This window comes from Garra rufa, chromosome 17 (assembly GCF_049309525.1).
Source record: "Garra rufa chromosome 17, GarRuf1.0, whole genome shotgun sequence".
Classification (NCBI taxonomy): domain Eukaryota; kingdom Metazoa; phylum Chordata; class Actinopteri; order Cypriniformes; family Cyprinidae; genus Garra; species Garra rufa.
Genome location: NC_133377.1, coordinates 33,990,442 through 34,018,037, shown reverse-complemented (window position 1 = coordinate 34,018,037; position 27,596 = coordinate 33,990,442). Strand labels below are relative to the sequence as shown.

The 27,596-nt window shown below is 34.5% G+C and overlaps 3 protein-coding genes across 4 annotated transcripts; 1 reads left to right on the top strand and 2 right to left on the bottom strand.

Moving 5' to 3' along the window:
• Positions 1-240: 240 nt before the first annotated feature.
• On the bottom strand, positions 241-9,155 carry LOC141289867 (E3 ubiquitin-protein ligase TRIM39-like). Its single transcript, XM_073822058.1, has 8 exons — positions 9,057-9,155; positions 7,665-7,743; positions 6,958-7,511; positions 6,753-6,848; positions 5,903-6,136; positions 5,660-5,810; positions 4,996-5,022; positions 241-4,072 (listed from the first exon to the last, which is right to left on the bottom strand). Exons 2-8 carry the CDS (start codon positions 7,729-7,731, stop codon positions 3,525-3,527), a joined length of 1,677 nt encoding a protein of 558 aa, XP_073678159.1. The 5' UTR covers positions 7,732-7,743; positions 9,057-9,155; the 3' UTR covers positions 241-3,524.
• Positions 9,156-13,134: 3,979 nt separating this feature from the next.
• Positions 13,135-19,028, bottom strand: meaf6 (MYST/Esa1-associated factor 6). 2 transcript variants are annotated; one of them, XM_073822059.1, is made up of 8 exons: positions 18,920-19,028; positions 18,242-18,357; positions 18,070-18,157; positions 17,897-17,942; positions 17,399-17,588; positions 14,995-15,024; positions 14,660-14,693; positions 13,135-13,559 (listed from the first exon to the last, which is right to left on the bottom strand). In XM_073822059.1, exons 1-8 carry the CDS (start codon positions 19,007-19,009, stop codon positions 13,545-13,547), a joined length of 609 nt encoding a protein of 202 aa, XP_073678160.1. In that variant the 5' UTR covers positions 19,010-19,028; the 3' UTR covers positions 13,135-13,544. The 2 variants fall into 2 exon arrangements, with proteins under 2 accessions (XP_073678160.1, XP_073678161.1); XM_073822060.1 differs by lacking the exon at positions 14,995-15,024.
• A 1,578-nt stretch (positions 19,029-20,606) lies between these two features.
• On the top strand, positions 20,607-24,127 carry stpg1 (sperm-tail PG-rich repeat containing 1). Its single transcript, XM_073821246.1, has 8 exons — positions 20,607-20,655; positions 20,751-20,860; positions 21,021-21,119; positions 21,309-21,488; positions 21,998-22,109; positions 22,636-22,804; positions 23,515-23,705; positions 23,812-24,127. Exons 1-8 carry the CDS (start codon positions 20,607-20,609, stop codon positions 23,883-23,885), a joined length of 984 nt encoding a protein of 327 aa, XP_073677347.1. The 3' UTR covers positions 23,886-24,127.
• The last annotated feature ends 3,469 nt before the right edge of the window (positions 24,128-27,596 follow it).

The window sequence follows — 27,596 nt, the reverse complement described above, 5'->3', positions numbered from 1 at the left end:
TTTCCACTCTATATTCTTGTTAGGAGTTATCTAAATGAATATTGACTCAAATCCATATTTGCTTACATTACTCTAGTATTTCATTGATTGGCCAATAGAATGTATGTATACACTTGTGTCAGCCTTATGTCAGCCTTTTTCGCTCTTTTTCACTCTGTCTTTTTTGCAGGGACTGCACAGATTCATTTCGGTCCCCTCCTATACTGTCACCCTGTTAAGGAAGCAGACGGACAAGAGAGGTAAGTGAAAGCAAGGATATTTATTTACAGAAGCAGAGCAATTTGAAGATGATGACATGCAGAGCCGGGTAAGTATAACAGTTCAGATGAATAGTTTTCCTTAGATGTTGCAACAGACTGAATGTTGATGATTTCTTTTGCAGGATCGACGGGAGGAGAACTTCGGGCAGGACACACACACATACCGGTGGTGCAGAGCTGATGGACTTACGGCACACACACAGACACCGCTGACTAGATTCGGCTGATCGTTGCACTGACTGGAACAGAGATTCAGGTAAGTACTGTAGACGCAGGTAAGTAGCAAGGTAGGTTTGTGAACTCGGCAGAGTAGCACAATGAGTTCGCTTCGTACAAACGAGCCCGAACACTGAGTGGTGTGTGAAGTGTGCTTATAAGTGCTGGTGGTGATTGGGTGCAGGTGTGTGTCATCAGAACTCTGGTGAGTGTGATCGCTGCGTGTGGGAGGTGGAAGAACCTGGCCAATCCGTGACACACCCCTTGCAGTAATTTTACTTAGGACTACTATTCCTTCTGATTGATCTTCCATAGTACATAATAATGGAAAACTGATTCTGCTGTACAATTATCTGCAACCTTCATGATTGTCATATTGGTTAGAATAAATGATTCGAGTACTACTAAATCATAGTACATATCTTGATCCAAAAGCCTAATTATGGCACATTTTCCTCTAAGTTGTCCCATATCATGTTTCTGTTTTGATTTGGTAAAGCACACATACTTGTGCAATCAATGACATAGGCTACATGAGTTTCTCTTTTCTTAAATTTAATCGTATATCCAAATGTTAGCATAGATCCCCCCCACTACTTTACGGAATCTATCAAATATTATGAGTCTGTATGTTTTTCCTCTGACTGATTTTATCATTACTAGATGTTTGAATGGCCCTTTCTGTGATTAGCAAATGGCCTATAGGTGCAGATGTTACTTTCCTGAAAGTGTTTTGGGTGCAAACTTTACATTCAAATAAATACTCAACCACCCTTGCCTGTAAACAAAGCGACCAATATCATTGTTGCTTTATTTTTCCAATTGACTTCCCCCATCACGCAATGGTGAAAAACCATTAGTTTACTCTGTGCATCAGCGATAAGTATTGCAAGCAATGGATTAGGAGCAATCATATGGCTGTCATGAAATAGTCTATTTGCATCATGTGTTGCTTTGTTGCCATACACAAATTTCACATGGTGTATCTTAATGCTGCATTCATGCAACATCTGCCAGTTGTAGTTGAGATTGAATCAGAACTGAGGGAGCCGTTATTGCTATTTCACAGCCTGAGACTTGTCTAGAATATTTACTGCATTTTTGCCTTGTATTACAAAATAATAGCTGGATTGACTTTTCTTGGAGTGTAAAGTGTAAAGTGTATTGGTAACACTTTATAATAACTACACACTATGAGCCATTAGTTAAGCATTAGTAAAAAGGCAATTCATCATTTATAAACCATTATCTCCACATTAATAGACAGTAGTAAGCAGTTTATAAATGCAGCTATAAATGTTTTGTTCCTGATTTATAAGCATATCTAAAATGTTTTTAATACTTGTATTTTCATAATGTATTAATAATCAATTGATCATTTCTAAATTAAGTATTATATTATTAACAAGCCAGTTTTTTAGAAGTTGTCAGAGGTTCATAAGATCATTTAGAAAGTTTTACTAAATGATTATAACTTTAACTTTAAATGCACATTTATACATATTATTAAGACATATAATAATAGTTACTCAGTGTGTTAATAAATGCTTTATTCACACATATTCTTACTGTAATTCATGATTAATTCAGGTAGTTATAAAACATTTAGTAGGTAAGTTATCTATTTTTGTGAGCCCATCTAAAGTGAAGACTATTTATGCCTCGTAAAACTTTTACAAAGCAGATTTAAAGGCTCAAGATGCAAAAAACAAAACTGTACAACTGTACACTTGTTATAAAATGAAAAATAAACCTCTGCAATGTCATAGAAAATTAAAAATTCCTGTGCACATAACTTAACAGTAACATAAACCAAAGTCTCTGAAATCTGATATAAAGATATTTTTATTGTTTGTTGAATATACAGTATTTGATGTTCTGTTTCAGATAATTGTGAGTCTTCATTTTTTGTTGCTTATTTTATTGATGTATATTAATTTTGTTTATTTTTTTATTTATATTTACATTCTTGCTTATTTTTTATTTTATTTTATTTTTTGTAAATTTTGTTGCAGAGGTTTATTTTTTCATTTTATAAAAAGTGTACAGTTGGTACGGTTTCATTTTTTTCCATCTTCATATCTATGTGTGTGTGTGTGTGTGTGTGTGTGTGTGTGTGTGTGTGTTTGTGTGTGTTCTGTATTACTCTGTGTTGTTTGTTTCCTTCTTCTTTTTATAAGATAGCCAGGCCTTTAAATCTCTTTAAATCTTTAAATGGTCTTCACTTTAGATGAGCTCACAAAAACAGTTAACTGACAACTACTAAATGTCTTTTAACTACCTGAATTAGTCACGAATTTCAGTAGGAATATGTGCATTTATTAACACACTGTTACTATATTTCTAAATAATATGTATAAATGTCCATTTATTAATCATTTAGTTACACTTTCTAAATGATCTTATGAACCACTGATGACAACTAAATAACTGTTTTGTAAATAATGTAATACTTGATTTAGAAATGATAAATTGGTCATTAATAAAGTATGAAAATACACATTATTAAACACATTATAGATATGTTTAAAAATCAAGAACACAGCATCTATAGCTGCATTTATAAACTGCATACTGTTGTCTATTAATGTAGAGATGATGATTTATAAATGATGACTGTTTATTAATGCTTAACTAATGGTTCATAGTGTGTAGTTAATATAAAGTGTTACCGAAATTAAAATAAAAATAAATAGGCATTGAAAAACTCAATGATGACACAATGAACTCAGGAAACGCAGGGTTTAAATAACTAGGATAACTAATGAGATTAACAGAACAGGTGAATGAGGGAACAAGCTAGGAAAGCAGATCAAATCATGACAGGGAGACAGAACAGAACTAAATCAAAACCAAGAACAAAACCATGAACCTGACAGCATTACATTTTCACAGTAAAATATGCCATAGATACAGAACTAAAATAATAATTTTGGGGGGAAAAAATTTAATTGTTTGAATAGCAGCACATTATTGGTTTTTGATTTTAAAGATCTTTTAAAAGCCATTATTTTTTATCTAGTGTTTCTATTTCATATTGGGGTAGATTTATTTATTGTAATTGACAGGTGTGATGACCAGTGGACTTGAGTTTTTACCTTTATCATTATTGCATGGGCTAAAAAATGGATAGAGTTTGTCAGTGAAAGACTGACCAGTGAAAGAGTAGATATGAGAGCTGGACTCCACATCATAAAAGCAGACCAGACCCTCCTCATAATCCACAAACACACCGACCCGCTGCGGCTTCACTCTCAGAGACAGAGAGACAAGGGTGTTATTACAGCCACTATATTCATTCCCATTCCTCAGCCATACAGTCCAGCGTCCATTGCTGGGACACAGTCTGATCTCTCCCTTCCTGTCAGTGGATTCTCTGACCACTCCTAAATCCCATGCAGTCTTTCCCTTCACCTGCACCTCAAAATAAAATTTCCCTGAGGAGAATCCCTCCTTTCCCAGGACATTAGGATATCTATCAAATCTCTTTGGGTTGTCTGGGAGTTTCTGCTTAATGTCTCCACATCTCACTTGTTTTCCATCATCAGACAGGATGAGATATGGACAAGCTGTATCAGGATCCAGATTCACATCCACTGAGAAAACAGAGAATATGAATCACAACTTCACAATACAAAGATTTCATAAAGTTTTTAATCAGACTGTAGTGCAGTACTGAAGCTATAGGGAAGGGTGAGCGGGCACAAACTAACACAGGGTTTAAACATTTTCACACATGCTAGCATAACAAAACTTGCGGTATTACTAGTTTTTATATAAGCACTGTATAGAGAAAAAATGTGCCAAAATTCAAAATTATTTTGAAGATATTACTGAATATTTATTTTACCATAACAAAAGTAAATTGCTGGCTAACATAAATTTTCCATCTCAGTTTTTAGTATGAATTTAAAATGAGACAAATCTGCTATTATTTTAATCTCCAGTCTGTTATTTAGCAGTTTAGATCTTTAGTGATTTGGTAGCAGAAGACGCTAACCGGTTTTAAATTCCAGTTACACAGATGGAAAATGTTGAATGTGTGCTGAATGCTGAATGTGTTTCTTCATCTATTTGCCCACATTGTTTTGAACTATACTGTATATCTGTGTGTTCAGGGCCATGTCAAGCAGGGGGCCCTTCACTGTCAAACTCTAAAATTAGTTTATTTTTAATACTTAATGACAATATTTAATTCAAAAAGTTAATCATTTTATTTTCCTGACAAAATATTTTAGTTTGTTCTGTTTAATTTTTTCATTAGATCAGATAGTTTTAAGTTGTCGTGTTACAATGTGCCCCTCAGATGTTACAATGTACCCCAATGGGGCATGTTGTCACGTCACTTCCATTTTTGTGGGGTAAATAAGAAAAAGGTATACACTGTAATTATGAAACAAAACCCACACATTTGTACTAAACGTGTGAAATTAAAAACTGAGAAAGTCAAAAAGTATTAGGTTGTGCCCCGCTCTCCACTATGAATGTAATCTAGTATAGCATAAACAGCACACTGTACCTGCATACTGCTGCATCCACTTCAGCTCTGCAGAGACACATGACAATAATACATCAGGAGATCTTTGGATGATTTTATGTGTGGACTTTTTAGACAAGCTTTAAGGATATATTTAAAGAATTGTGTACAACATCATGTTTTTATCTGATCAATGTTTGTTTCTGCTGATTTTTAGAAAATCAAGCAGAAACCAGTGTTGATTTGTGTTTGAGCTTTTAGATGTTTGAGTGCTTGGAATTTTTTTTATTTTTTTTATGGGGATATAAGGTAATTTCAGCATGATGTTTTATTTAATTTAATTTTGTTTTGTTTTTAAACAAATCTTCTCTCCAACTACTAATTTGATTTAATGTATTCACAAAATAGAAATGGAACAATTAAAAGACAAATTAATGATACGTGGCAAGTGAAGTGTTCTTTAAAGTCTCATGATTGTGGTTACAGCGATGAAGCTTCTAGGACTAGATCAATTTACTACATATTTTAATTAATTAGAGATAAAAAGGACCTGCCTTCTTCAATAAGAGCTGTGAGGTGCTGATAATGAGTCACAAACACATGATCACATAGTTTTCTTATTTTATTTTTAATCAGACTCATTCTTCATTACTGATATTGAAAGATAAATATATGTATCTTTACAGTGGATTTGAGATTGACGTACCAGTAACTGTTGCTGAATGGCTGAGTTTCTTGTTTAGAGTGTCCTGCAGTTGAGTCAGAAATCTCCTCAGATTCGACATACTCTCATTAGTCTTTATACTGATTTCTGGCCAGTTCCTAGTTTTTGTAGGGCTGCACTGTGATGAGTAAATCTACAGCAGGAGAGAGCAAAATTCCATCAGCATGAGGAGTGTTATACTGTCAAAAATTGTCATTATCATTGATCAGAGAGATGTTGACTGACCTGTAGGAGATGGAGGTGATCTTCAGTGTGTGAGAGCTGCTCCAGCTCAGTGTTTCTCATCTTTAGCTCAGTAATCTCCTGCTCCAGATCTTTAATGAGCTCTTGCTCCTGTTTCTCCGCTGCTTTCTGCTGCTCCTCCATCATCTTCAGCAGTTCAGTCTGACATCTCTCAATGGAGCGGATGAGATCAGTGAAGAGCTCAACATGGGCTGCTTTTTCGTCTGCTGTTTTTCTCTGCTCAACAAGGTCAGTCAACATATAGTGGTGTTTGCTCAGACAGTGTTACTATTTCATCCTGCACAATTTGCACTAAATGATTTGTCAGATCATGTGTCCTAATGAGGAGAGGTGTGATATGACTGTACTAAGTGATCAGGTAATCACAGTCATGTCGATATACAGACCAACAGTATGACTGTGAGCGTGATATTGCTTTCATACAACATTTCAATAAAAAGGGGATTAACATTGGTTGATTCTTCTTATGTTAACTAGCTAATATTAAATTATTGCCATTTGTTTTGTCTGTATTTTCTCCAAAAAAAAGAGTTTCAAACAAAGTCACAACAAACTGAATCAGTAAGTGTTTTTAAACAGTTTGTTGAGTGATTGAAAATCAATGACTCTCTCATAAAGGCAATCAACTGTCGCCACCTAATGGTGTAACAATGTAACTTGCAGAGAGTCACTGTAAAATCCCCACCACTTACCGACAGTCTGACTGGAAAAAATACAGACAAGTGGAGTGATACAAACAGTGAAAAGTTCCATTGCTGTCGGACTGTATCAGGAGTCTTGGTGAACTGCAACTATCTATAATACTTTTTTACTTAAACTATTTTAAACTTACTTTTCTGACTTCTGCTGAGTATTTGATATCTTGAATTTTCTGGTTTCTGTCCTGGATCATCTGCTGCACGTCTTTCTGTGTCTTTATCAGTTGAATCTATAGACAGCACATTTATCATAACAGTGTTTTCAAAATTAACTCTATTATGTCACGAATAAAATGTGATTCATCATAATATGTGTCTAGTTTTAATTGTAACTTCTACCTTCTTCTCTTCACTCTCCTTTTCTATAGGAACAGTGTTGTGGTTCTTGTGATCTCCTTCAGTACAGAACAGACACACACACGTCTGATCATCTCTACAGAACAGCTCCAGAGGTCTCTCATGTTTCTGACATATATAGTCCTCCAGATTACTCACAGGATCCATCAGTTTGTGTTTCTTTAAACCTGCCACTTTGAAATGAGGCTGCAGGTGAGTTTCACAGTAAGAGCTCTGACACACCAGACACGACTTCAGGGCTTTCAGCTTTCTTTCCTCACAGAAGTCACACAGAACTTCAGGCTTTTTCTCAGGACTTTTCTTTTTATAGTGATCTACGATCTCTCTGAGTGTGGTATTAATCTTGAGATCAGGTCTTTGCTTGAATGTTTCTTTACAGTATGGACAGTTGCAGGTCTGGCTGTTGTCCCAGCACTTATTCAGACAGGTCTTGCAGAAGTTGTGTCCACATGGAGTGCTGACTGGATCAGTGAACACATCCAGACATATAGAGCACTGAAGCTCCTCAGTCAGTGGACCACTGGAGGATGACATTGCTGGAAAGAGAAATTATAAAGATAAATCATCTACATTCCTGAAATGTATATCTAAACAACATTCACAAATATATTAAAAAAAAAATCCCATAAGAAAAGTTATTTGTCCACTAAAGTAAATCAATTGCGGGTTATGACTGGTTACTGTCTTACATGGAGGTAAGGTCAAACTGCTTCTCCTCGTTGTTCCTTTTAATGATGTTGGTGAAGATTCTGCCATGATTGATGAAGCCTTTTCAAGACAGAAATCATGACAGACTTATTTAACAGCTTAAATTATTACTAAAGGATTAATAGACATAGAACATTCAAGCCCATTTGAAAACAATAACAAATTTTATTCAAGTCAAATATTATTAAATATCAGGGCATGTAAATAATAATAAATAACATTTAATATCAGGCCATGTAGAAAAAGATCCTTAAGGAAACATTTGCACATATTTAAATTTTACAGTTTATTTCCTCCTTTTAAAAATGGACCACATGCTTTTTGTCTCTTAGGTTATATAAAATCTTATCACAAAAGTCAAAATTTTGTAATGTTTTATAGCCAATTTCATCCAAACATGTTTACATAAAATTCACTGCATTATTTCACATCAGCTCATTTTAAATAGCTCAATAATTTATGAAAAACTATATTAACTAAGTCTTGTATTCAGCCCTGGCATTAAAGTTATGATAATAAACATAAATATTACTATAATATTATATTTTCAACCTAAACAATTAAATCAGATCATGACCATTTAATCAACTTTCATAGCAAAATATTTCATCTAAACATTCATAATTAGCATTGAACAGTTCTCACACAAAATAAATTTCTCACAAAATGAAATGCAACATCAAATGTCATTTTCATTTCGTTTTATGCAGCCTTAACTTTTTTAGCTGCAGTGTAGCAGGTTTGTTTTAAGTCTGTCTGTAAGTCAATTGCTTCCTGTTCCTTTAGTCTTTCTTTAGTCTCTGACAGAAACAGACTTACTTATGACACAATTTTGCCACAATTTCAGTAAACAGTAAACATTTGATTCTGTTGGAGGAAAATCTCTTTCAACACACAGGGAATGCACTCATAAAATCACATGAAATTTGGCAGTTTATATTAAAATCAAACAATATTAACATCTTTTTGAAAAGTTGTCTGACAAAAAATGTCTTCCCACAAAGTAAAATGATGTACGGTCTTACTTCATATTGTCAGGCATGTATAAGGTCGCTAACACAGCTAACAAACATTGTAGCAGGCGTGTCTTACCGGAGTAAAGAACATAGGCTATACTTCACGTCTCTATTTTTTATGTCGCGTGACAGAATGACAAACACTAAACTTTACTGTAGTCTGTAGGCTTACAACCAAACAAATTAGATACTTTACTACAATCAAGATACTATTCCATTGCAGTAAGAGCATTTGAAATGATAAAGTCCTGATCAAAGTCCTGTTTCCAGTTTGACATAAACCTGAGTAAACCAGACCACTTCCATTATAAACCTGTTCAGGACTCTGTCTCTTAGGCTAATATTTCTATCACATACCTGTGAGTATCAGATGTGCACAAGGGTCTTTGAACAGCTCAGTAAAAAATATTTTGTTTAAGGAGGTCGATCATATCGATTCAGGCGTCCATATTGTTTCTGATCAAGTTAGTTTCACTTTCTCTGAATCTCAGTGAACTCCAGTGCTGTCAGAGCTCCCCCTGTATAAGGCTATTTGAATTGATCCCTGGATTCGGTGAGTTGGGTTTATGTTTGTCCGTTTGTATTAGGACTGATGTTTATAACAGCCCATGAAAAAGAGATATCAACAGACTTACAAAAGATTGGTGACATTTGTTAAGAATTTCTGCCCCTGTCTGTTTGTATTACTGATATGTTATGTGACGCCTGTTGCTCTCGTGGATGCAGGGTTTAGTCGTGGGAACCTGATGTGAAAAACACTACCATGATTTTTCAAGCTCTGGGTAAAAGTTTTTTAACGTCTCAAAGACAGAAAAGGTAAATGCGGGTAATTTTGTGACATGAATATTGATTTCAGTGTTTGTATTTACACAAAAAGAGACTTCTTAGTAAAAAAAAATTAAGCGGCTCTTTCTTGACAGCATCTTAAGTTTTGCTTTGTTTGAAGCGCAAAAAAGCACAATAACTACGTTTATTTCGTAGAGACGCATTTAAAAATTACAACTTTCAGATTCATAGTCAGCAGAGGAGACTCTCACTGCCATTCTCTCACTGCTGTTAATTAATTTATTTATTTGTAGAGACAATTTGAATGAGGTTTGCTTACAGAACTTAATTATTTTTCATTAATTCATCAAAAGTTACCAGGAGTAAAGGAAAAGAGTAAGAGCACAAGAAGGTAGTTAAGGCGCGACACTGCAGGTGAATAGGGTAAAAAAAACTAATAGTTATGACTTACCCAGCTGATTGATTACATTAATAATTGCAAACATTTTTTGTATTACAAGTTTCTAAAATGTTATGTTTAAATATGCATATTAGGTATTATTTAATGCAATATTTGCTAATTTGCATACATTTCTAGAACAAAAATCTAAACACGGATGAAGTCAGTTTCAAAATTCTTATTTAATTTATTTGACATATTAGAGTCAAAAGTATTTACAGAGGGGATTTTGGGTATCTCATTTAGTCACTCTTAAAAAAAAACTTAGAACAGACAGGAAACACTATTTTTTTTACAATTTTTTAAGGAATAAAATGTTGTATAAAATCAAGCAAATTATATATGAACAAATCCCTCTGTAAAAACCTTCAGGATATAGACAGGAATAAAAATTAAAAGTTTGACGTGTGTAAGTGCTACTGAGGGAGATTTATGGCTCAGTGTAAGAGAAAAAACTCATTTTGAGAAAACAGCCTTTAAAATATGTATTGTAATTGAAATCTATTGACACAAATAGATACAGTGCTATAAAAGAAACACTTAACAGTGTATTTTGGATGTTGTCTTCCCACTAGTCTAAAAAACACTTTATGAAAAACCAAAAAGCCCAAAATCTCAAATTTGACGGGTGCATGAAAAAATAGCATTTTGCCTGCAGTGTTTTACCATGGTCACTATGGTATCTTTTTTTTTTTTTTTATACACCTTGAAGTGCTATATAAATACTGTGTAATATCAATATGGTAATCATACAGTTCTGTTATATATTACTATCTGATGTAAGGGAGATGAAACAAACAGCCTTGATACAACAGTTTATTAAGATTATTTTTAGTTTATTTGATGTTAATATTATACAGACAATTTAAGGTGTGAAAATGCCATGAATAAACAAGCATTACATTACTTAGATTAAAAATATATAGCAAATTCTAAAAACTTAAAAAAAAAAAAAAAAACTTAAAGACCCTTCATCCCACATACATAATGTTTTCAAATATACAGTACAGACCAAAAGTTTGGACACACCTTCTCATTCAAAGAGTTTTCTTTATTTTCATGACTATGAAAATTGTAGATTCACACTGAAGGCATCAAAACTATGAATTAAGACATGTGGAATTATATTTAATTCTATAAAAAATTTAATTCTATATATACTATATATATACTATATATACTTCTGCACAACACAACTGATGGTCCCAACCCCATTTATAAGGCAAGAAATCCCACTTATTAAACCTGACAGGGCACACCTGTGAAGTGAAAACCATTTCAGGTGACTACCTCTTGAAGCTCATCAAGAGAATACCAAAAGTGTGCAAAGCAGTAATCAAAGCAAAAGGTGGCTACTTGGAAGAACCTAGAATATGACATATTTTCAGTTGTTTCACACTTTTTTGTTATGTATATAATTCCACATATGTTAATTCATAGTTCTGATGCCTTCAGTGTGAATCTACAATTTTCATAGTCATGAAAATAAAGAAAACTTTGGTTCAAAGGTGTGTCCAAACTTTTGGTCTGTACTGTAATTATTATTTTCATCTTTCACATCAGGGATGTAAATTCATTTATCGCAAGTGACAGGTGTAATGATAAGTGGGATTGAGTTTTCACCTTCATAGTTTAAGGATGGGCCAAAATACGGATAGAGTTTCCCATCAAAAGATTGACCAGTGAAAGAGTAGATATGAGAGCTGGACTCCACATCATTTCATCTCAGGCCAATTCCTGGTGTTTGTAGGGCTGCTCAGGGATGAGTAAATCCACAGCAGGAGAAATCCTTTAGCGTGGAGAGTGTTATAGTGTCATATACTGCATTATTATTGATCAGAGAGATGTTGACTGACCTGTAGGAGGTGGAGGTGATCTTCAGTGTGTGAGAGCTGCTCCAGCTCAGTGTTTCTCATCTTTAGTTAAGTGATGTCCTGCTCCAGCTTTCCAGTGAGCTCTCGCTGCTGTTTCTCTGCTGCTCCTCCATCCTCTCCAGCAGTTCAACATCTCTCAATGGAGTGGATGAGATCAGTGAAGAGCTCAATGGGCGTCTTTCTCCTCTATGTTTCTCTGCTCAACCAGTTCAATCGACAGATTATTAGCTATCTCTAACTTCATGTGTCTAAAAAATGTTGGAGAAGAATCCACCACTGCTTTTCCTTTTATCATACCTTTTCAAGGCAAAATTTTAATATTGCATTTTTGCATTATTGCATCCCCTCAAAATTAACAGATATTTTTTAATGTTTAAATGTCATTTAATCTGATTTTCAGCTGCGTAGCAGGTTTGTATTTAGTCTCTTTATATCATATGACAAAATGACAGAAACATTAAAGTTTGCTTTACATTACAACCAATCAAATTACATACTTTAAATACAACTCTGATACCATTTTAATGCAGTAAATATTTTGTGGGAAAAAAATTCCTTTCTAAATGTAGTGAATGCACTCATAAAATCACCTGAATCACTTTGCTGTTTATATTAAAGGCAAACAATATTAAATAGCTTGAACATATCTGTGAAAAAATTCTTAGTTCATCTTGTCAAGCATATCTGCATTCATTGTCATACCTGATGTTTCTCTATTCTGCATAAAGACCAAACATTGTGGCTGGTGTGGCTGGCGAGTGCAAAAATGACAGAAACACCTTACTTTATAACAAAAAATGCTTTTCCCAAACAGCTCCCAAACTCTAGAATAATATAACATTTGATAATAAAACAATATAGCATCTAAATCGAGATTAAATCTTTCGACAGTATATATAATATATATATAATATATAATATACATCGTCTGGAGAGACGCAGGAATTCAGTCAGCGCGCGACTCTCACACTGCATTATGGGTTATCTCTAGCTGTTGAGCGTACATCGGACCATGGACCACAAAACCAGTCATAAGCAGCATGGGTATATTTGTAGCAATAGCCAACAATACATTGTATGGGTCAAAATTATCGATTTTTCTTATTAAATTAAAAAAATTAAGTTAAGGTGGGAATGTCAGAGCTCTGCCTGTATTTACACATTTAAACAGGTCCCTGTATTTGCCATGTTGGATTGGAACTGATGTTTCTGTCAACTCTTATACAATGCATATCATAAAGAATGGTTCTAAGAACAGCATTCACTCAGTATGATCACTGTCCAAATAATGGAAAGTTACTATGTTCAATCCAAGAACTGGTCACCAAAGAACAAATCTTTCTTATTTCAGTTTTATTCAAAACAAGATGGTATAAAACAACAAAAAAGTAATAACATGACCAACTTTTTACATTAGCTACATAAGTTTCACAAAACAAAACTGAAAGATATCCAAAAGCAGGAGGGAAAGGTTTGAATTCAATGATACATCATCCATGTTAACATCATAAATAAAAAGATTTCATCATTATTAGCAAAACCGGAACCTTATGTCTGCAGTACATATCATGCAATAAGGTGGATCTGAATCCATCAGAGAAGAACAATCACACAAGAGCTTCACTACATCCAAGTAAGTAGCAAACACAAATATGGTGAAATGCAGCAGAAGATCCAGATGGTCAAGACAGGAGAGAATTGAAGCTGACTGAAGAGGTTTGGTTTGTGAATATCATCCAGGATCCGTCAGGCCGAGTAATCCTGCAATATTAACCAATTACACTGAGAAAAACACTCCACAGACAATAAAGTGTCTTACAAACAAAAGTAAAAGCTTCTATATATGAAATAAAATAATTGTATAAAAATAATTGAGAATTAAAGCTGCAAGCAGCCTTAAAAGGGCCCTCGCACCAGAGTTATAGCAACTTCCTGTTTCATGGCGAAACATCTAAATTTGTCAGGCCGCCACAGACAAGCCCTTCAATGAAAACTCTAGATCTTCACAATTCAACATTATAAAGGGCTTTAGATTACACTGACCAAATTTGGTGTTGATCCGAAAACATCTGTGGGAGGAGTATGTTAAAGTACAATGCCTGAAATGGCAAAATATGCTGAGAAAATGAAAAATAACTGACTTCCTATTGGGCTTAGGATTGTGCTCCAAGAGACTTATCTGTGGGTATTGGTGTATTAGACGTGTGTGCCAATTTTCGTACATGTACGAGAAACGTAGCGGGAGGGGCACTTCATTGAACCACTAGTTTAGTCTAAAGGTGGCGCTTTAGAGCACCTCCTTCACGCCCATTTATGAGCTTTTGCATGTTAAGGGCCTAAAAAACACCTGAAAAAAATATTCAAGTTTGACACGTTGCCACATCAAGGACCCCTTTACAGATTCTCATTGGCTGTGTCTTGACATTATGTTCTGAAGAAGTTTGAAGCAAATCGAGTAAAACTAAGAAGCTTACACTTCTTGTTTCTCATTTCTCGCCATAAATTTGTCGCCTCTTCACGGCCAAACTGTTCGAGATATCAAAAATCCAATGGCAGTTTAGCATCCTCAATGTCTTGAGATCATGTTGACCAAGTTTGGTGACAATCGGATGGAAATCCTTGAAGGAGTATATCAAATTCCAGAGCATGCGCTTTTTATACAGCCCTGAATAGCGAACTTTGTGACATGGAGTGCGAATTAAATCTATACGTGTACCTCGCACAACCAGTGCTCAGGCCCCAATTATTCACTACATATAAAAGACTATATAATATGCTGGAATTAATGGATTTTTTTAATGCATCTGTGTGATTGACACTCCTAAATTTACATTTGTAAAGAGAAGTACATCTGGACTTACTGCTCTGGGTTTCTTGTTCATCTTCATGTCAAATCTGTAAGAAGGAAACATGCATTAACAAGTGGCTCATTATGGTCAGATAAACAAATGAACCTGATTAAAACCCTTCATGCAACTAACTAAATAAACCCCACCAAGTCTATGAACTCCACAAACATGCAGCTGAAAAATAAATGTAAAACCAAACAAAACCAAAAAAGAAACTGCAGCGACATCTGCAAATGATCAGGTAGAAGCAAGCGTCACAGCATTCATCCACGTGACGTGGACGGCCCTATGAAGCTAATGGACAGAAGACACAGGAGTGAGAAACAGGAAGTAAAATTGAGACTTACTCAAAGTCATAATCAAACATGCCAGAAGGGCTGAAGGGGTCAGCGTTAGGAAGGAAGAGAGCATTAGAGGTTAGTGAACTAAACTGAGCAGCACGTCAATCCCACAGTCCACTACATAAGGTGTCAATGTGTGGACACCTTCAGTAGTACACTAGATGAACAACAGGACAGACAATAGGGTGTTAGTAAATATAGAACCCTAACTAGTGCGCATCTATTATCTGAAGTGATCCTGGATTCGACCATCAGTTTCCAAAAGAAAGACAGAAAGATCAAGACATGTTTGAAGAGCAAATTACATCAGTCTTGTTAATCGCTGGAATACGTAAAAAGACATGAAATTAAAAAGTACTTAAAATTTAATTAAAATGCAGTTTGTTTTACAAAAGATAAACTAAAGTTTTTCCAATATTTCATTTATCAAATATTCACTGTGTAAGCAAATTGTGTTTATAAATTTGCATAACAATAAAAAAATTAGCAAGAGTCTTGTTCTTAAGAAACAATACAATGTAATATGTATGCAAAAAGTGTAGTGCCGCATTAAAAAAAAAAAAAAACATAAACATACTTTATTCTTGTAATTTCGACTGTATTATCCTAACTTTGACTTTATTCCCGTAACTTCTGCTTTATTCTGAAAATATTATGACTTTCTCATAACTGCGACTTTATTCTCTCGTAACTTCGACTTGATTCTCAAATATTTTGACTTTATTCCCGTCATTTTTACTATATTCCCGCAATTTTTACATTATTCGACTTCATTCTTATAATTTTGAATTTCTCATAATTTTTCTCGTAATTTTGACTTTATTCTCAATTTCGACTGTAATCGATTTTATTCTCGTAATTTTGCTCGTAATTTCGACTTTATTCTCAATTTTTCAACTTTATTCTCGTAATTCAACTTTATTCTCAAAATATTTTGGCTGTATTCTTAAAAACTGACTTTATTCTAGTGAATTTGACTTTATTGTTGTCATTTCAACTTTATTCCCATAATATTTCAATTTTATTCCCATAATATTTCACCTTTATTCTCAAAACATTTAAGTTTATTATAAACTTCATTCTCAATTTGTTTTTCTCAAAATGATTCTCGTATTGCTAGGACTTTATTCTTGTAATTTTAACTTTTTTCTCAAAGTATCACGACTTTAATCTTGCAATTCCTAAATTACGTAATTATGCAATTCCTAAAATAAAATAAAAAATACAGATAAACAGGACAGTATTTATTCATGAAAGTTAAATTAAGGTTAAGGTTCATTTTAAACACTGTAAATATCAAACCTTTTAATCCATAATTTTCCATAAATCATTTATAAATGCAGTAGGGCCAATGTATGCTCTAGGCCAGGGGTGCCCAACCCTGTTTCTGGAGATCTACCATCATACAAAGTTCAGCTCCAACCTTGATCAAACACTTGAACCAGCTAATTAATCTCTTAGGTAGCACTTGATAATTACAGACAGCTGTGTTGGAGCAGGGCTGGAACTAAAGTCTGCAGGTAGGTAGATCTCCAGGAACAGGGTTGGGCACCCCAGCTCTAGGCTGAATTAGGGCTGCACGATTAATCGCACGATGTTGTGAGGCGCGTTTAGTCAATGAAGCCGGTTCTTTGATTAGTAGTAAATCTCCATCATGTGCGTTCAGCTGGAGCAGCAATTAATACACAGAGAACGCAGCTGAGTGCACGTGATGGAGATTTACTACTAATCAAAGTACCGGCTTCATTGACTAAACGCGCCTCACAACATCGTGCGATTAATCGTGCAGCCCTAGGCTGAACCAAGGAAAACTAGCTGCTCAAAACCTTCCTTCCATCAATCTAATACAGTGTTTCTCAAACCTGGTCCTGGGCACCCACCAACACTGCGCCTTTTGTATGTCTTCCTTATCTGACACACCCATTTCAGGTCCTGGAGATGTTTTCTAATGAGCTAATGAGTGCAATCAGGTGTGCCTGATTAGACACACAAAATGTGCAGTGTTGGGGGGCGCCCAGGACCAGGGTTGAGAAACACTGATCTAATACAAACACAGATGTTAAACCTGAACATCATCTCTAATCAAACCGGTCTGAAGTGGACCAAAACACATCAGAACTGAGTAAGAGACCTTAGGTTGGATCCACATGAGAGGAAAGAGCAGATAAAGATACTGAAAAGGAGAAAACAAAGCAAACTGAGCTGAGCTGGAGCCACAGCACTATGAAAATGAATTCAAATCCTCCCATTTGGGAAAACTGCTCACATATTTAGATGTGGCCAAAAGACAAATAATTTACAATCAAATAGTTGGCACTGGACCAGCCAGAGTGGGCTAGTAAGTTAAACAAAACAAAACAAAAAAACATCTTAAAACCTGGACCCCAAGGGCCTGCTGGAGATCAGGTACCTGTGTCTGTTCTTGTTCTTGCGTTTCTTGTGACTGCTGTGGTGGCTCCCAGAAGAAGATGAAGCAGCTTTCTGGGGTTTCAGGTCTTGCAGGGCTCCATCTGCCTCTTCTGTGTCTTCCTGGCTTGGTTCGTTTTCCTGGTTTTGGAGATCTGGGGACGTGTCGCTCTCTGTTCCGCTACCTGGTTCGCCTAAGGAAGCAAAAGAAAAGGAAAGTTTACTAATCGTTACTAGAAATGATTAACATATTAAGGCAAAATCTACTGAATACACTCGCCACATTGGCTGTTTCTCATAACTGCATTTTTGGGCATCATATGCATGATCAAAGGTTCTTAGTGCTCATTTGATACTCATTTTTTACTTGATACTCAAAAAAGCTGCCTAGGTAGGCGCAAATTTGTGGCAGCAGCTCAACAGGTTTTTAAACATAGCCCATTTACAAATTAAAAATATAAGAAATCTTTTACAGACACAAGAAGCTTGAGATTCTACTCACGTTTTTCATTCATATGATCAGGAATTCCTCCAAGAGCACAAACAGCCTGTATGACAATCAATGAAATACTCAGATAATTTACTAAATTATTATACCATTTCTTTTTTGTTATTTCATACTTTTCTTTTACTTATTATATATGCACAAATAAGGTATATTTCTAAAACACTGACCGCAACTGATGTGACGGAGGACTTGCTGAAAAGACGTTCTGCTTCCTTGAACTTCCTATTCCTCCGATCAGTCTTGCTGTTGGAATTCCTATAGTAGAAGAAAGTAGATGTTAACCTTTGCATCTTTAAGATTTACACATCACTGAATCACATGAAGTCACATCACACTCACTTTTGATTGGTCAGATATCGGTCCCATCCTCGAATGATGTTACCATACATCTGAGTGTCCTCCAGGTAACTGCCTTCAAATGCATAAATCTGTCTCTCCAGATTTACCAAAGTCTCCTGGGAAAATCAATCAATCAATCACCTTAATGTATACAGCGCTTTTATCAATACGGGGTTGTCCAAACATTTTAACAGTATTAAATCGGATAATATTGTCAAAGTTTTAGTTGCAGCTGTCAATCATACATGACATACATATAATAAATATTAATTTCTCCTTGCAGTTAGACTTCCTTTGTTCATTCTGTACACAGAATCTGTGCACAAGTGGCATGTTTTTATTGCTGCAACGTTATGTCTGTGCTGTATGTTGTGCATCAGGAGGCGCCACAACAAAAGCGGCTAACATAGTTAGCACGTTAGCATAGACATACAGTAACGTTAGTTATTGTAATACAATTTTGATAAATGTAGTACACATATGGCAAAATAAGACTTTATGGTTTCTAAATACAAACACATATTCATACCTTCATTTTAAAATATTTCTAACAGTTTTTCAAACTCGTGTGAGTATGCTAACACAGACACCGCTATTTCAGTGTACATTTCAGTCTTTTAACGTGCCGCATCAATACGGGTTTTAGAGTTTTGGACATTTAGAAACGTTTATAATTACCGCAAGCTCTTGTTTTCTCTTGACCAGCTCGGAGAGCTCGCGGCGGGTGTCGGGGATCTGCGGTGGAGTCGCTTTGGCGTGCATCGCCATGATGGAACTGAGCTGCTCAATGACCGAGAACAGCGAAGCGGGACTCTCTGACTGCAGTACCGCGCATGTCCTCCATTCCGACAGGGGGCGCGCGTTTCGCCTCCAGAGAAGAATTCGAACCACTAAAGCACAAAAAAATCTAATCAAACAAACATTTGATTTGAAAAATGAAAACAAATCAAATGAAACAAATGAAATACTTTATATACAAAGGTATTTTGCGTGTATTTCTCCACAGCTTTTTTTAAACAATAGTAGTTTTTAAATTGAGGTTTGTTAACCTTCATTGTAGTCGTTTGTGCGTGTTGTTGTTTATATGTAAAGAGAAAAAGTACTGTTGTCGCTACTTCAAATTTATCACAAATGCAAAATTATGAAACGCAACCCCTACTTTTCTTACTTTAAAGAAAATATATTAAAACCGATATAAAATCTTTATCTACCTCCAGTAACAAAAAGGCAACTAAAACTTTGAATGTATGCTCACTGTCATTGTTTTTTAATAATTAATTTATTTTGTTATAAAGATTTTGTTTATTGTTATGGCATCTGCTTATTTATGTTTTATTTTTATTCTATTATTTTACATTTATTTTTATTCTCTCTCTTTCGAATTTTAATTGATATGCATTTGGCCATCCTTGATCCCTGGCTTTTTTCCTTAACCTATGTTTTTTTTTTCCCTAAGCAAGTGTTTATTTCAGTTACTTAGGCCTTGCGGTTTGGGTGCGATAATTTTTAGGCCAGGAATTTTTTTAATAATAATCGTAAAATCCTGACAAATACACTAAGTTGTATATATATATAAATTTATTTTATTCGCGTTTTGATGTTTGCCATGTGACGTGTCCTCCGCCTTGACCAATGAAACCATAGAATGAAACGCATGCGTGAACATGAAAACCACGCCTCCTTGAGTTTACGTTCTGCGTACAATTTTCAGTTCTAGCCAATATGAAATTTCTTTGCCTTCAGCCAACAACAACATGGAGCGCGTTCGTGTCCCGCACAACAAAATCACCCGCTTTCTCGCGCTTTCTCCCGCTTTTTTTCTGGCTTTTCTGTAATTTTACACACACCCGTGGCCACAAAGCGGCGACAGAGTACTTGTTATAAAAACAACAGACCTCACAGAAGAAGCCTACTTGGAATGCATATTTAAACGAGAAGGTAATTGATAAGGGCAAGAGCAACTATTTATATATTAACATATTTATTTAATAGTAAAATATCGTAGATTTACTTTTACCCGATTTCCTCATAAAAATAGAATCGACCAAAATTGTAAATTCACTTAAGTGACTTTAATGTATTTATTTTCTTTGTTAATGTCGTTTACCGATTAATGTTGTTTACTAGTAGGAAATGTTAACTAATGTTAACTAGTTTTTCCTAACTCTCGGCGTCACGTTTACATGTTGCCATAGCAACACAAAAGTCAGTCCAACAGAAACTCAGAGTGAGTTCACCTACAACAGCATGGAAACAACAGAACAGGTTATTTCTCTCAGTGTTTAAACCGACTGCTTATTAATAATTAAAGACTTTTTTATGTTTATCTTTTCTGTCTTCCTCTACTCAAAGAAAACTACATGACATGCAAGGAAAGGAAAGCATGGGCAAAATATACAAAGGCCTGAATGAATGTGAGTGATTTGCCTTTAGTGTCCTTAAATCTACCAAAGTGTTTTTACTGTAACGTTATTTATTTTGAATCAGAGACATGTATTTTTCTCTGTAGTTCAAGGATGTGCTTCATCCATTCCAACCAAGTACCAGACAATCATTATCAGCAATGAAGAGAAGAAAGGCTTTTCCTCGCAGTCAAAAAGGTTTCAAGATCACCTATTGGTGAGTTTATTAAATAATCCAGCCTTTCCTTTATTAATCTGTTATGGTTTATACAGTGTGACATTAAAAGCAATGCTTGTCTATCTATCTATCTATCTATCTATCTATCTATCTATCTATCTATCTATCTATCTATCTATCTATCTATCTATCATTTTAGAATGAAAATCCTGGGCCTGGTTCATATATCGCACATGCACCTGCTGAGGGATGCAGTCCTTCATTCTCTAAGAGAGGAACAGGCAGCTTTGCTTCAAAAGTAAGATTTTGATCAGAGACTTGTTGTACATAAACATCTCAAAATGTCATATTCTACATTAATCAATGCACGTTCAGGCACCATCTTTAAGATTATTAAGTCTTAGTTTGGCTTTCCTGTTAATTGACTTGCACTTTTTTTTAAATCTACTATTATGAATAATATTACTGGCTTTTGTCTTGTCTCAAGGCTGGTCGTGTGCCCCGTAGCTTCCAGAGGTTAAGCCCAGGACCTGATGCTTATAACCTTCAGACGTCTCTACTTCACAAGCACGATTTTAATAGAGGAGAATCCAGAATGTTCCGTCTGCCTCTTGCAGTAAAGAAGGAAACACCGAAAATTGAAAATCCTGCCCCAAATCAATATGATGTATGTATGTACATATTTCTTTAGAATTTGTGGCAGAGACTACACTATTGTTATTTGTCACAGTGAATACTTACAATTTGGTAAAAAAAAAAAAAATAATGTTTTTGAAAGAAGTGCCTTATGCTCACCGAATTTAAAATATCAGTAATGTTGTGAAATATTATTACAACTTAAAATAATTGTTTTCTATTTGAATTGAATGCTTCAGTGTCAAATAGTTATTCAGGGATCATTCTAATATGCTGATTTGACATTTTTGAAAACAATTGTGCTGCTTAATATTTTTTGTGGAAAGCGTGCTACATTTTGGATTCTCTTTGGATTCTTTGAATCTATAGAAAGTTAAAAAGAACAACATTTATTTGAAATGGAGATCTTTTGTAACATTATAAATGTCTTTACTGTCACTTTTGATTTGATGCTTTTTGCTGAATAATGTCTTTTAAAAAAATCTTACTGACTCTAAATTTTTGAAAGGTAGTGTATGATTTAATTCATGTTGTTTTCAGGTGTCTTACAGTGCTGTGGACAAAACGTCAACCATTTCGGCTCAAAGTGCATTTCGCTCTAAAACCAAACGGAGTGCCAGTGTCTCAGACAACTTTAAAGGACCCTCTCCCTGTGAGTAACTCACATATTTCACCAATTTTAAATGTAGATTAAGATTAAGTTAGAGGTGCAATACAAACTGTTAACACAATTAAGTAATTTACTCTGAGGTTAAAAATATTATATATGACCCTGGACCACAAAACCAAGCATAAGCGTCAATTTTTTTTATGGTTGTTAGGATAAGGCAATATTTGGTTGAGATACAACTATTGGAAAATCTGGAATCTGCAAAAACAAAATCTAAATATTGAGAAAAGTGACTTTAAAGTTCTTAGAAATGCATATTATTAATCAAAAATGACGTTTTAATGTATTTTTGGTAGGAAATATACAAAATATCTTCATGGAGCATGGTCTTTACTTAATATCCTAATGATTTTTGGCATAAAAGAAAAACTAATAATTTTTACCCATACAATGTACTGTTGGCTATTGCTACAAATATACCTTTGCTACTTATGCTCAAATTAATGTTCCAAACAAAAAAAAGTAACTACGGATGATGAATCTTTCCATCTCTGTCTTCATTCTGAAGGCCACTATAACGTGAGTGACGTTTTGCTCCAGAAGACCCCTCATGGCCTTGTTTCCTGTTTTAAGTCCACCACTGCTCGGATCCAGCCACCAGTGAGAAACAACATGCCTGGTCCCGGGACCTATAACCCTCATCAACCACAAGAACCTGTGAAGAGAACTGTTCTGCCGTAAGTGTCAGAACTGCAATAAAATTACACCAATAAGGGTTTTACACTTTATTTCATGTTGTCAAGAGCAATAATGCAGGATGCTGTCAAAAATAATGTCATAAATAGATTTTCTTTATCAATTAACTTCTATTAACTACATGAAATCAACATTTGGTGTGACCATACTTTGTGTTTAAAGCAGCTTTTGCCCTAGATGCACCTGCACATAGTTTTTCAGGTAGCTTTGCAGGTAGGTCTCTTGAAGCAGCTTGGAAACGTTGTCATAGTTCTTCTGGATTTAGTCTCGGTTTGTTCTGTTTCTTCATGTCATTCCAGATAGACTGGACGATGATGAGATCAGATCTCTGTGTGGAGCACTGGCTGTTGTCAGACTCCTTGTGCAGACAAACATCTCACAGGATTATTACAGTTAATGGCAAAATGAATTTGGAAATGTAAACTGATATTTCCTGCTGAAACACTACAGCAATAACAGACTAATAATTTTGGCCACCGCTGTATAAAAACACCTTCTTTTATCATAGTTTTTCAAAAGCAGAATTAGCATAGTCATAGATATTTCTTTTTTTTTTTTTTTTTGGAGTGCAAAAACATACAACAAAAAACAATACCAACAACAACAAAAAAAAAGTCATAGATATTTCAAATGTCTTGTTCTTCATGGAACCTTAAGGAAGTGGTTCATAAAATGTCTTGTATCTGTGCAGAAGGAGACACTACTTGGGATTATCAGCGCCACCTCTGATACCCACAAAAGACCCACCCTTCCCTGGCCCAGGTCACTATGACGTAGTGAACTACAATCGGTCGATCAAACACCCTGTATCTAGTGCCGCCTTCCTGTCTGGGACAAGCAGGTGGATGCAAGACATCAAAGGACAGGACATACCTGGTCCAGGTAACACTTACATAATCTTTACTTCATTTAAAGTAGTGTTTAACTGTAGTGTTTTAAGTTTTATCAAGTATCTAAGTACTGAATGTCATAAATTTGCCCCTAACAGGTTTCTATGAACCCACGGTCCTTTCAAAGATGTCATTCTTATATAATCCTGCAAAAATGTGGATGCCGGCTTAAACAAATTTATTTTGAACAAATTTTAATACAGTTTATACAGATTTGAAGTATGCTTCCTAAACATGTCATCTTAATATGATTATTTTAAATGATTATTTTAATAATTGAGCTGTAATGAATATTAAAGGTTTTTGAAATAAGTCTCTTATGCTCACCAAGGCTGCATGTATTTCATCAAAATTATAGTAAAAACAGAAATACTGTTAAATATTATTCCAATTTAAAATAACTGTTTTCTATATGACAATATTTTAAAATGTAATTTATCTCTGTGACGCAAAGCTGAATTTTCAGCATCATTACTCCAGTTTTCAGTGTCACATGATCCTTTAGGAATCATTCTAATATGCTGATTTACTGCTTAAGAAAAAATTTGAATTAATATCTATATTATTACATTATTTACAGTAAATTATTATGTTGATTTTAAAATTGTATTTTTATGGAAACCTTGATACACTACCATTCAAAGGTAAGAAACAAAATTAAGGATGCATAATATTAATCAAAAGTGACTTTAAAAACATTTATGATATTCCAAAAATAAATCTATTTTAAATAAATGCACTGCTAAATGTTCAGTTAATATCACGGTTTACACAAAAATATTAAGCAGTGAAAACATTGCAACAAAAATGTTTCTAACATTGATAATAATAGGACTATTATTAATAACTGAGCAGCAAATCAGCATATTAGCATGATTTCTGAAGGATCATGTGATACTGACAGCTGAAGTAATGGCTGCTGAAATTCAGCTTTGCCTCACAGGAGTAAATAACATTTTAAATCTATTATAATAAACTCACTTTGTAATAATACTTCACAATATTACTGTATTCTTTAAATCAAAATAATGCAGACTTGGTCACTAAATGAATCAAAGCATTCACAGAAACACAGAGCTGCTTTCTCTGTCTGAGTCATGTCTGAACAGCTGAAAGTCAAAGCAGACACAGCTGAGCTCCAAACCCTTCATCCCTCAGCAGCTGATCCTGGACCTGCTGGATGGTAAACTTGATGATGTGAGTGATGTGCTTCAGCTGATCCTGGGTCAGTGGTTTATTACAGGGTAGGAGCAGCTGTTGCGGGACTAGAGAAGGGTGTGGAGGTCTGCGTTCATCTGAACAATGCGAAAATCTATGAGGGGATTTCAGACGGTCATGACATGAAAATGTCCTCTGGAGTGTCAGTGAATGACCTCCGGACAAGGCCAACATTATGGACAAAAATTATTCATCAGAGCTGTTTTGGGCTGTTGAATACCACATTTATGAGCTTAAACATTAGATGCTTTACTTATGATTATAGAACAGTTGTTATTGGCTACAAAAACAGTAATAATGTAAAATAACTATTTCACTATATTTTAAAATATAATTTATTTCTGTGATGACAAAGCTGAATTTTGAGCATCATTACTTAAGTCTTCAGTGTCACATGATCCTTCAGAAATCATTCTAATATGCTGATTTGCTGCTCAAGAAACATTTTTTATTATTACTAAATAATTTTGTGAAAACCGTGACACATTTTTTCAAGATTCTTTGATGAATAATAATAAATAGAATGACACAGAAATCTTTACAAGCACTTTTAATCAATTAAATGCATCTTTGCTGAATAAAAGTGTTTAAAAAAATCCAACTGAACTGAAACTTCTTAATATAATGGTACAGTGTATATGGGTCAAAGATAAAAAAGGGTTTAAGCATAAAACAATAAGTGTAATACTGCTTTAAATTGTTGTTGTTTTTCCAAAAAATATAAAAAAGTTTTCTGCTTAATTTTATTGCATTTTTTGTTGCAATATGTTTTTGTTTTTCTGAGCAATAAATGAATATAATACATTTCTCCCTAATTTACAGAAGACACCCACTAAAATATCAGAGTAACAATCTTGTCAGGCATATTTACAGTAAAAATCTATTTATGACATATTAAAAGATGAATTACTTTCACCCCAAATACTAATTAGCTGTAATTAGTATTTGGGGTGAAAGTAATTCATCTTTTACTGTACTTTTACTTGGTTTTGCCCATTTGTCAGTAAGAATTTCTTACCCATTTAAAACATAATAAAACAATATGTTCCATTATTCTTTTATATTTTAATATGTACAAATCAGAATAAGCATTTTGTTTGAATTTTTACATACATATTGTGTTACACTGAATGACAATGTAACATTATTTCAACCAAATTTTGCCATTTTATTCTCAGAAAACTTAAAAGTAGAGATTTTGCTTACATTTAATGTGCTGTCTATAGACATAAAATCACTTTTGTAAATTTCTTTGATGGACATCTTAACGTCTTTGACCCATCAGCTAATGATGATTAAATGATAATTCTGAATACTGTACATTGACTAAAATGTTCTCAAAACTTGCTGCCAGGATTCTAGGGTGTTCTGGGTGGTTGTTGAGTCATTGTTATGGTTCCTAAGGTGTTTGGTGTTTAGTGTGATGCTTTTCAGTTGCTATGGTGGTTGCTAGGTGATTACCTACTTTAGAACTGTTCACTGAAAGGTTCTTTGGGGAACCATAATTAGTTCTACTTTACCTAATTGTGAAAATTCCCCTTTGGACCTTTTATTTTACTTTGGTTCATTAGGTTCTACATCTTTTCAGTATGGGAGGCCTTGCAGTAAAATTCAGTACAGTTGGTGAAATATTTGCAGTAATAAGAGTGCAGAAATGCAGAATGTTGTCTACCCATCCCGTACGTTGCCTGTTGCTGATATCTCAAACCCTGCAGCTGTTCAACCACCCCCATCAGCAGCTGTGAATATATTCAAATGCTGACCTCACCATTGTCCAAAACGGCTTATCTTTATTGTCATGAAATCTTACAGATTTCGGAAATTAATCGAAGCTGTTAAAGTGGTGAGAGGTTTTTGAGAGCTCATGCCTCTTGTGATCATGCTATTGGCCAACGTAGTCCAAAAAGTCTAAAAATCTGGCATGACGGGGTTTTCTTTAAGAGAATAGTTTACCTCAAATTGGAAAACATCTACTTATCCTCTGCTCACTCTTATGATGAACCTATGCACCTTTTTCTTCCCGAAAGAGTAGGCCTAGCCATTTGGACATTTTATGGGTCTGGCTTCCAGTCTCATCTGCGTCCAGCTATTTTTAGCTCTAAAACAACTTGTTTTGCTGCTTGATATTGCAAATCGGCGTGTCTTACCATGTTATTTTAATGTATTATATTAATTATAAACATACTGGTTTGTAGTGCAAATGGTTTTACCGTTTACTGCATGTTATTTTGCTCGTTATTTTCCTATAGCGGATAATGAACCAGAAGTCTTAGTGAAAGTGGACTGTGACCTTGTCCAAAAACAGCTAAAAAAAGTACCTTTTATTAAAGTAATCTAAGCTGAAATAAAACTGAAAGATTAACAAACCTGCAACACATAATTTGGAAACAGAAAGGCTGAAATATTTTTTTCTTGTTAAACATACTCCAATAATATTTGTTTTATTTACTACTTAATAAAGATTCACATAATATATACTACTAGTCAAAAGTTAAAGAGTAGGATTTTTAATATATTTTAAAGAAGTCTCTTCTGCTCACCAAGCCAGTATTTATTTCATCCAAAGTACAACGAAAACAGTAAATATTTAGAAATATTTTTACTATTTAAAATAACTCTTTTTATTTGAATATATTTTAAAATGTAATTTAATCCTGTGATTTCA

Coding starts and splice junctions, on each gene's coding strand:
- LOC141289867 (XM_073822058.1), bottom strand. CDS start 7,731: ATGGCAGAATCTTCACCAACATCATTAAAAGGAACAACGAGGAGAAGC. Junction 7,512..7,664: donor CAGTTTGACCTTACCTCCAT/GTAAGACAGTAA, acceptor TTCTCTTTCCAG/CAATGTCATCCTCCAGTGGT. Junction 5,811..5,902: donor ATCACCTCCATCTCCTACAG/GTCAGTCAACAT, acceptor CTCCTGCTGTAG/ATTTACTCATCACAGTGCAG.
- meaf6 (XM_073822059.1), bottom strand. CDS start 19,009: ATGGCGATGCACGCCAAAGCGACTCCACCGCAGATCCCCGACACCCGC. Junction 17,943..18,069: donor CCTCCGTCACATCAGTTGCG/GTCAGTGTTTTA, acceptor ATTGTCATACAG/GCTGTTTGTGCTCTTGGAGG. Junction 15,025..17,398: donor AAGAACAAGAACAGACACAG/GTACCTGATCTC, acceptor TGACCCCTTCAG/CCCTTCTGGCATGTTTGATT.
- stpg1 (XM_073821246.1), top strand. CDS start 20,607: ATGCAAGGAAAGGAAAGCATGGGCAAAATATACAAAGGCCTGAATGAA. Junction 22,110..22,635: donor CTTTAAAGGACCCTCTCCCT/GTGAGTAACTCA, acceptor TTCATTCTGAAG/GCCACTATAACGTGAGTGAC. Junction 23,706..23,811: donor ACAGGACATACCTGGTCCAG/GTAACACTTACA, acceptor TGCCCCTAACAG/GTTTCTATGAACCCACGGTC.